Source organism: Mauremys reevesii, linkage group 6 (genome assembly GCF_016161935.1).
Source record: "Mauremys reevesii isolate NIE-2019 linkage group 6, ASM1616193v1, whole genome shotgun sequence".
In the NCBI taxonomy this organism is placed as follows: Eukaryota; Metazoa; Chordata; order Testudines; family Geoemydidae; genus Mauremys; species Mauremys reevesii.
The window spans coordinates 5,172,623-5,182,708 of NC_052628.1; the positions used below are offsets into that span (position 1 = coordinate 5,172,623).

The window sequence follows — 10,086 nt, forward strand, 5'->3', positions numbered from 1 at the left end:
GAACTGGTACAAGCTACGTTACCAGCAACACTTGTGTCAGTATAAGCTACATCTACACTAGAAGGGTTTACCAGCAAGTTATACAAGTATAGCTATTCCAGCTAAAACTTTCCTAGTGTAACAAGACTCTATCCAAAGGCCTAATACAAGTTTATCTAACTGAAGTGAACATCGCACAATCTGGATTCAGGCCAGGGTACAGGATGGAAACTGATTTTGTGGCAGTGATAGATTATCTCTTGCTATCAGAGGATGGAGACATCCATTCTCCTCCTACTGGACCTCTCTGCACCAGTCAACACTGTTAACATTAAGATACTTCTGCACTGCCTGGTAGAAGTGACAGAGATCCTATACTCTAAAATGGTTTAAATCCTTCCTGGAGGGAAACACTAAAAAAAGAGTCGTGGTAAGCTGCATCTCCGCCACTAGACCCATCACTTGTGGAGGTCTCATAAGGACCATCTCTTTGCTCTTATTTAAAGAGATCAATATGCAGCCACTAGGTGAACTGACAAGATAACAATCTCATGTCAATGATACTTCGATAACCATCCTAGCTACCCTTTACCACTCTGACCATACCACTCATCAAGATAGCCCAATGTTTGGACAGGATCAGCTGGTAAATAAACAGCTATTTGAAGCTGAATCCAAACAAGGTGGACATTATGTTGGTGGGCAGAGGAAAGCACTCTGAGGAGTGCAACCGAGGGAGACTCCATAGCTGCAAAGGTGCACGCACACCTGGTGAATCCAGCAGTAGTTTAGACTGCTTCTGGATTCTTTGCCAACAATAAGATCTCACATAACATCAATGAATAATACTTTTAATACCTCCAGTTGGCCAAGAGACTCGGCTACTACAGAACACTGCGCCTAGTCTCCTCAGCAACACAGGTTGCCACAAGTATATCAAGTCTCCATTCCTTTCTCTATGCTAGCATCCCATAGAGCACAGTTAAGTCCAAGGCCCCAGTCCCTATCTTCAAGGCACTCAGTGGCCTGGGCCCAGCATATCTGAAGAATTGCCAAAGCTCCAGGATGACCTTTGTCAGTAAACTCCATTCCTGAGGTACAATGGAATTTGCGTACAGTAATGGTAAAGCCAACTTGTGCAGGAGATGGTCAAGCTCTCTTGGGAATTCCCGCAAGAAGCGAGGTATATCACAAACCTCACCACCTTTTGCTCCAACTGCAAGGTGCACTTCTTTGACCTGCCTTCTCAAACAAAGAGCTATGTGTGTATTTAAAAGAAATGTGCCCCCCCCCCCGCTCCCAAAAAAATCCTGACAAAACAAGGAACGTTTACACAGCACATACAAGTCTTCCCCTAGGGAGAAAAGGAGAGAACAAATCACATATGACAATGTTAGTCAAATTACTTTCTGCACTACTGGAAAACACTCTGATACTATGGTAATGAGAGTGGAATAAATCTATATATAGAAGTATAGAAATAAAATATTTTTTTAAATATAGCACCCCAGACCTGTATAATAGGTCAGTTGTGCCAAATGTAACACAAATCTCTCCCCAGGAAAAGCTACAACAGATACAGTACAGCAAGGGGAAGAGCATCAGAGCCATAATCATTCACTGCTTTATTTTACTAAAAGTCAACTGTGGCCTCCTAGCCGAAACGTAAACTTAAAAGTATTCTTCGGAAATACACTTATCAGCTTGTTCAAGCATTTTAAAGCCCAAAGACAAATGCAGGACCCAGCAAGTAACTAAACACATACAAAATACTTGAGACCCGCCCTCCCTGTTTTATTAGTGTTACTCACCAATTCCTAAGTATAGGTATGAAAGGTTAACCCCACCTTATATGATGCAAAGCTGACCCAGTTACTAACCCAAAACTGGGGCTGCTTCCTAAGTAGTAATGGCGGTAAGGCTAAAAATATAAACATAACACTGCCATGACTAAGTCAACCATACTCATTACAAAAGGAAAGCAACTTGTGCCAAAGTATTCTCTTCTTTCAAAACAATGAGGCTAAACGAAAGGTGACTCAGATTTATTCAGAAAGCTACAGGCTGTTAATATTTTGGTTTCCCAAAAGAAAGTACCAACACTCTGACCCAGAGAGACAATAAGTCAGTGAAGGTGCAAAGAACCGGATGTAAACATGTTCAAGTTTTTCTTCAACTTGCTAGGAGTCAAAGGACACCAGCTAGTGGGCATAAAATGGAGCAGACTGGAGTCACTGTTAGAAAGGGGGAATCCCATGGAAATAAGTTACAGCAGGTGATGCCATATCAGAGGCCACTGACACTGCAAAATTCTGGCAGGCCACATTTGACCAATGGGGTACCATCTGCAGCAGCCAACCCTCAAATATGCTATTTGTAACAAATAGAAGATTAACTACTTCCCCATACCTTCATCAGGGCAGTTATCTTCTAACATCCCCAATGTCTCCACATTTTTGGAGCCCGCTCCCCTTAGTTCCTTTCTCATAAGTCAAAGGACTTGTTTAGTCACAAGAGGAGAAATAATAGATATGCAGTTTTCTGGAAAGACAGGAAGATCAAAAGAGGAACTGAAAGCATTTCTCTGCCTTCTGCACTGAAGCAGATTTATAGCCCTTTTAGCCCCTCTTCCAAGTTTGGGATGGAGGAGGGATGCACTGTGAGGTAACAGGTAAATCAAACACTGGATGACCCGAGGCATTCCTGCAGCAGGGAGAACCTTTAGCATGAAGTATCCATCCTGATAAAGGGTGCTGTTGAAAGAAGTTAAGAGTTGGGGGGGTTGGGGGAGAAGAACAGACACCAAGGTCAACCCATTACTGTGAAACAGTCACATTCATATATGTTTTCACCCAGGGACAGCTTGGGGGGAAGGGATGGGAGAATGCCATAGGGGTTATCATGAAGTAGCTATCTTTCTATATGGTGTTGGCACAGATACATTACTTGTAAAGGGGATGAAGGAATGCTCGCAGTAGAACCATCAGGAGAAAGAATGGCCCCCATTCTAAACAGAGGACAGAACCCTCATACTGAATCAGCCCTCTTTTATACAGAATGTTAAACCACCATTGCCAGTGTAGGAGATGACAGACCACTCTGGGTTCTTCAAGTTAAAGTAGACTCCTTATACAAGTATAGGGGAGCTGAAAGATATAGGGGAATCACTGGGGACAACAGAAGCCCCTAGATCCTTTATCTTGAAGGGATCCCCTATGCAGAGTGTTGGGGCACCTCAACAACCTGGGGATGAGAGTGATCACCTACTTTGAAATACCCTTCCACAGGGACTGGAAAGGCCTCCCCACAGGCTAATCTTAGGCAACAGAGGGTGGTGTTCCCCATTACAAAAGGTTATGGGGATTCAATTATGGGGTCCCTTATTCTGAATTAAGATGCAGAGTTCTGGAGTCCCAGGGATGGAGGTTCTCTATCCTGAAAAGGACTCCTTCATACAGGCTGAAAAGCAACCAGTGGATGGGGGGCCCTTACCTTGAAGTAGCTTCCCTCATGGAGTACAGTACTTCAAACTGGAACACTGGGGGGCCCAGAAGGAGGGGATAATTAATTCTGAGAGTGAGTGGGGGAAGGAGCCCTTATTTTGATGCACACCCCCACATACAGGATGGTGGGGGCAGCAGATGCCTTGTCTTGAAGCAACTCACCCATACACGTGCAGGCCATCCCCACACACTCTTCTCCCAGAGAGAGGCAAGGAACATGAGCCCATACCTTACCTTGAAGGACCACCATACAAGGAGATGATGGGTCTACTCAGAGGGGCACAGGGAATCCTGAGGGTGGTGTCAGGGGGCCCTAAAACTGCCCCCTATACAGGGTGGAGGAGGGGTCCACTCCAAGAGTTATGGGAGACCCAAGCACAAGTGTCAAGACCCATGCATTCCTTACCTTGAAGCAACCCTCCCCCCCAATAGAGGAGGTTGGAGGAAGTGGGGTCTCCTTATCTTGAAGTAGCAGAAGGGTTTGGGGGTCCATTACACTTGAAGCAGCAGCACCACCACCACAATAGAGGTGTTTGGGAGTACATTGGGCCCTTACCTTAACCCCCTCCGCACATACACACAGAGGGGGAGCTGGGGGCAGCCCCTCACCTCACAGCACCCCCCCGACCCCCACACACCGAGGGGGGCCCCCTCACCTCACAGCACCCCCCAACCCCCACACACAGAGGGGGCGGGCCCCTCACCTCACAGCACCCCCCAACCCCCACACACAGAATGTGGTGGGGGCCCCCTCACCTCACAGCACCCCCCAACCCCCACACACAGAAGGTGGTGGGGGCCCCCGCACCTCACAGCACCCCCACCCCCACACACAGAAGGTGGTTGGGGGGGCCCGAAGATCGCCACCTCCCAGTTGTAGAGGTCGGACTCGTCCACCAGGGTGATGCGGAAGCCCTCCACCGGCTCCTCCTGCAGCGACTTCAGCTCCAGCATCAGCGCCTTCTGCGAGCTGCTCACCTGCTGCTGGGCCATGGCGCGGCGCGGCGCGGCGCCGAGCGGGCCCGGGGCGCCCCCCGCCGCCGCCGCCGCCCCGGGGCCCCCGCCCGCCTGCCTCCCGCCCTCCGCCGGGGCCTGGGCGCCGCGCTCCGCCCGCGCCCTCGGGCTGCGGGGGCGGCTCGGCTCCGCTGCCTCGGGACGGCGCCGCGGGGCCTCCGGCCCAGCTCCCCGCCCGCTCTCTCGCTCGCTCGCTCGCGCCCGGCTCCGGACCCCCCTTCGGCCACCGCCGCCACTTCCTTTTGTGACGGCGCCGCTCGCCGCTGACCTCAGCGCGCCGTTCCGCGCCGGGCCCCGCCCCCTCCGCTACGCCCCGCCCCGGCCCGCCGAAGCCCCGCCCCTGCCCGCCATTCTTCTCGCCCCATCCCCCACCACCACATAGCCAGCTCCCCCCACGCTGCCCCGCCCCCTCTCAAAGAACCAGGCCCTTCCCCCTCGGCCTCCCCTGGCTGGAGCCCTAGTGATTTGTTGGGGGCAGAAGTGAGCACCCCATCCCACCCTGTCTCTGAGGGTCACCCTGCTGGCTGCCGTCCTGTACGGCCCTGGGGCAGCCCCCCCAGGTCACCCCGCTTGCACGGGGACGCTGCCTCTCGTGGCTCCCGCCCACCGTGGCTTGCATGGCTTGGCCCCGGCCCCTGCCCTGCCACCATCATTCCCCCACCCTAGGGAAGTGGTTTCCCTCTTTTTATGGTGCTTGTATGAGCAGCCGGCTACATCACTTGCAGGGTAACAGTTTCCTTGGCCTGGGGCTTCGGGGACATTTGGCCCAGTCTCTATGGTCTTGTCGGCCCAGGGGATTCTCTTGGTCAAAGCCAGAGGTAACATTAAGAGAGTGGGCAATGCTGTGGGCCACCGTTTGGAAACCGCTGGCCTGGACTGATCCAGCGATCTACTGGTGTTTTCCCTGCTCACAGCCATCAGTATAGCTGCATCAGCGCAACCCCTAGAGTAGGCAGGAAAAGCTGCTGTTTGCAGCAATGAAACGTAATGACTGCTTGGCACCAGGGTAAAGGTCATGAGTGCAAATAATGTTTTGTGTGTCGCCACTAGCACTGTGCACAGGTGCAGCTATACTGGTGGCTATAATTGGCAGAAATTCCCATCTGCCTAGCAGAGGTTCCCAAACTGTGGTCCACCATGTTACCAACTCTCATGATTTTGTCATGAGTCTTTCAGTAATTAGTGATTTTCTTAAAGCCCCAGCTGCAGGAGGTATGGCAATATATGAGAATCTCAGCTTTCATTTGAAAAAGAAAATAAGCTTTAGCCTTCATGGTTGCAGAGAAAACTTGAAAATGTGACCCGACTGCATCCTAAAAGCTAAAACAAACAGAAGGCAACAAAAACTAACCCCAACATATATTGTATGTGTTTGGGGCCTGAGTCATGATTTTTTTCAGAGAGACCAGGTGGATGAGGTAATACCTTTTATTGGACTTACTTCTGTTGGTGAGAGAGACAAAGCTTTCAAGCTACACAGAGCTCTTCTTCGGGTAGCTCAAAAGCTTGTTGCTTTCACCAACACAAGTTGGTCTGATAAAAGATATTTACTCACCCACCTTGTCTCTCTAATATCCTGGGACCAACATGGCTACAACCCACCACTCCATATGTGATTTTTTGGTAAACATTTAGGGTTGGCAATACTGGCTCCCACAGGCAACTAGTGGTCTGAAGAACATATGCTGGTAGTCCAAAGAAATCTGCCTCTCCTCCTTGTTCCAACTAGATAAAACAAAACTGGGGCTGGGAGTGGGGAAGGGTAGTCCTTTGGGGAGTCTGGATTATAGATGGACTCTTAAATCTTTGTCTGGCACTCAGGACCAGATTCTCTTCAATAGTCATCTGAGGATGGATGAGATGGCTGAAGAGAGTGGCCACATTTTACTATTTTTCTTTATGATTTGTATTATCATAGCACCAAGGAGCCCTAATCATAGACCAGGATACATTGTAGCAGGTGCTGTACAAGCAGAATAAAAACAGGATCCAGACCTTAAGGAGCTGACAGTCTAAAGTATAAAACAAGAGACAACAGATGGATACAAATAGACGGGGGAGTACAAAGAAACAATGAGAACATATTGGTCAGCATGACAGACAGTGGTCGTCTCAGCCCACCAACAGCCTAATTGTTGTTAAGATTTTTGAAGGCCTCATAGCAAAGGAGCATTTTGAGAAGGGATTTGAAGCTGGTAGCTTTGTGAATGTTCATGGGAAGCACCACCCACGTATTCTCTCTTGCTGCCTAGCAAACACAAAGCTTGTTTAAAAATGTAACAACTGAGTGACGGAGGCTGGTGTCATGGGCCGATCGGAGGTGATCATGGACAGCTTGATGCGAATGAGAGATGATAGGTAGGGTGGGGATTGTCCATGAAAGGCCTGGAAAGTGAAGACAAGCAGTTGATGTTTTATGCCATAGAGAAGTGGGAGCCAGTGGAGGGATTCAAAGAGGGGTGAGAGGGTCCAAGCGACGGGTTAGAAAAATTAGCTTTGCAACAGCATTCTGTATGGATGTGAGGGAGGCAAGACTGCCTTTGTCAAGGTCAGAGAGAAGGATGTTGCAGTGATAAGACACAAGATGATGAGAGCTTGTATGAGATTTTTAGCAGTGTGGCTGGATAAGAAATGCTGTATCTTAAGGATGTTATGCAGGAAGAATCAGAAAGATTTAGATATAGCCAAGGGTGTGCACAAGGCAGGCAAGTAGGGTTAACCCCTCCCCCTCCCAATAATCAACCACAGAACTGCAGCCTCGGGGCCATGGTGGAAAGAGTGAGCTCCATCGGCCCTCTGGGAAACTGACAGTTCCTCCAGAACCAGGACTGCAAGGGGGGGAGCCAATGGATCATCGTTATAGAGAAGGTTGTGGAATTTGTGTTTGCAGATGAGATTAGCCAGAGATACAGCCTAGCAGGAGAAGAGGACCAAGGACAGAGGCCTGTGGAACTCCCACAGAAAAGCTGGCAGACAGGAATATGGCGGTCCAGGGTGGAAGGTTGGCTATGAAGGTTTGGGTCCCTCGATCCCTGTGGTAGTGGGCAGAAGAGAAGACGACAGGAAAAGATTAGGGGCCAGGTTCATCCCTGAACCATCACTAATGCAGGTAGAGGCACTGAGAGCAGGCAGTTTGTGATTTCCCTATTCATCTGCTGCTGCAGGGGCTAATCCCCGACCTGGTTTCTGCAGCAGTGGGGAATCAGTAGAAACTGAATCACTCCAGCCACACCTTCTTCCACCACTGATCCAGCCCCTCCTCCCCCATGCCCCGAACAGCCCCCTGCACACAGGGTGTTTTTTGCAGGGCTGACATTGGTGCCCAGCCTCAAAGGAGCGGGGAGGGGACCTGCAGCTGCTTTGAGGTTCTCAAATGTCCAATTTGTGGGACCGCCTCACATGTCGCGCTCATAATCCTCCACAAGCTGCCATCTCACCCACCAAAAATGGTGCCTTATCAAAACCATGTGCTTGTAGTGGGCTACTACAGTTGTTCCTTTGAGGTACAGAACATGAGAAACACAAAAACTTCTACAGTGACTGGCAAACATAAGAGCATCTTTGCACCACACAGAATCCCTCAGGAGTCAGTATCAGACACGGGTTCCCCTATACAATCCAGTAAAATTCCAACATGGCATGGGATCCCCTGTTCAACCATTAATGAGCTGTCATATATGATTTTGCCTTCCATGGATCAGCCGTTAAAGCCAAAAGTTGTCATTCTAGCTAACGTTTAAGCCTAAACAGGTCCATTCAGGGACAGCGTTAGACTCGCTGGAGCCCCAGGCAGGAAGCCAAAGCCTGAGCCCTGCCACGCAGGGTTGAAGTGGAAGCCTGAGGGATTCAGCCCTGGGTGCAGGGCTCAGGCTTCAGCTTCAGCCTCAGGTGGTAGGGCTTGGGCTTGGGCTTTCTGCCCTGGGCCCCAGTGAGTCTAACGCTGGTCCTGCAGAAGCCCAAGCCTCACCACCAGGGGCTGAAGCTGAAGCCTGAGCAACTTAGCTTTGCTGGGCCACCTGTGGCATGTGGCCTCATGGAATTGCCCTGCTTGCCACCCTGTAATACTGGTCCTGGGTCCATTATTGTTACCTCCTAAACACGAGGCCTATACCCCAATGAGATCCGTACCTGTATTGTATTAGCACTGTGAATAAGTGAGATCAAAGTCTGGTGGAAATCGCAGTTGGAGCTAGTATCCAAGTCTCCCATGTCCTTGAATGAATTCTCTGCTGTTGAGCTAAAGGAGCAGCTGCAGGAGGATAAGCAACAGGAATGCCTGTTACATTTCACTCAGGCTTCCCTGCATAGCCTTCCTCTAGGCCACCACAAAACTTGAGTTCCCACTCAGAGGCTGACAGACAAGCCCCTCCCCTGATCACAAGTTAATGGGCGTGAGTCTTTTTTTTCTGACACCAGTGCAACTCCAGTGGAGTTCTTCCTGATGAGAGCAATCATACTCAGGTGCAACATTTTCTGAACCATTTAAAGTCCCTGATATACTTGCTCATGCACCTAATTCCTGAACATAGTTACTGATGGGATTAAATCTGGGGTCACTGTCTTCCAAAGCATTTGCTCTGCCATTGACATGAAAGTGTTTGCAGTAGTAAGAGTCTTTCTTTAATCCAATTCTCAAACTCTTCATCCTCAGAGCCAGTGGCAGCCATCAAGTGCACACATACCCATAAACTGTCAGCGTGGTCTCCCTGCAGTGCCTCTGACAGATACTGTATATTCTGCAGCGATTAGACTGGACATTGAGGTGATGATAGATATTTTTGCTGATAAGCGTTCAGTTCCACATTATTACTTCTTTATTTTTCAAATACATCCTTGGCCTCTCAATATAATACACAGGTGCCCTGGACATAATATTCAATCCTTGAGGGTCCAAAGCAATTGGGAATACATTGTACTAGAACATGTATGATCTGCACTGGGTTCTGAAGCAGTCCCAGCTTGCAGTCTATTTGGCTCTATGTAGGTTCTTATACTGTCCTCATCACTGTAATATCTGAGGACCTAGGCCAAGGCTGGAAGTGCTGCAGAACCAGGCCCTCAGAAAGAGAGAGTGCTTCACATCTATCTATAGTGATCCCATCTGATGTAGTGAAAGAGCAATGATCACTGATGCTATGATGCCTGCTCCCTGCTAATTGCCATTCCCAGCTGTTATTCCACCCAAATCTAACTGCTCCATTTAAACTATTACTCCTAACTGCCCCAGTCTAATTTATTCTCCACTGTGATTTCCAACTGCCCAAGTCTATATATATATAAAAAGAGAGAGATAGATACCTATCTTGTAGAGCTGGAAGTGATCCTGCAAGGTCATTGAGTCCAGCCCCCTGCCTTCACTAGCAGGACCAAGTACTGATTTTGCCCCAGATCACTAAGTGGTTCCCTCAAGGATTGAGCTCATAACCCCAGGTTTAACAGGCCAATATACAAACCACTGAGCTATCCCTCCCCCTGACCTTTTCCAACTGCCATTCCCAATGGTCAGATCCTAATTCCCATTCACAACTGTTATTCCCAAAGGTCTAGTTCACGAGGCCATGTTGCCTCCTGCACCCTTGATGTTGGGTTT

The 10,086-nt window shown here is 49.3% G+C and overlaps 1 protein-coding gene across 2 annotated transcripts in view; it reads right to left on the bottom strand.

The window, feature by feature from the left end:
- UBE2R2 (ubiquitin conjugating enzyme E2 R2) overlaps positions 1 to 8,720 on the bottom strand; it is a 97,359-nt gene extending 88,639 nt beyond the window's left edge. Inside the window, exons 1-2 of one of the 2 annotated variants that reach the window (XM_039543639.1) lie at positions 4,315 to 4,524; positions 3,472 to 3,502 (exon numbers count right to left, since the gene is read on the bottom strand). In XM_039543639.1, the coding sequence (XP_039399573.1) occupies positions 3,472 to 3,502; positions 4,315 to 4,475 (192 nt within the window). In that variant the 5' untranslated portion in view covers positions 4,476 to 4,524. Of the gene's footprint in view, positions 1 to 3,471; positions 3,503 to 4,314; positions 4,525 to 8,624 lie in introns of those variants that run through there. The other variant, XM_039543637.1, reaches the window with a different exon arrangement.
- Positions 8,721 to 10,086: the final 1,366 nt, after the last annotated feature.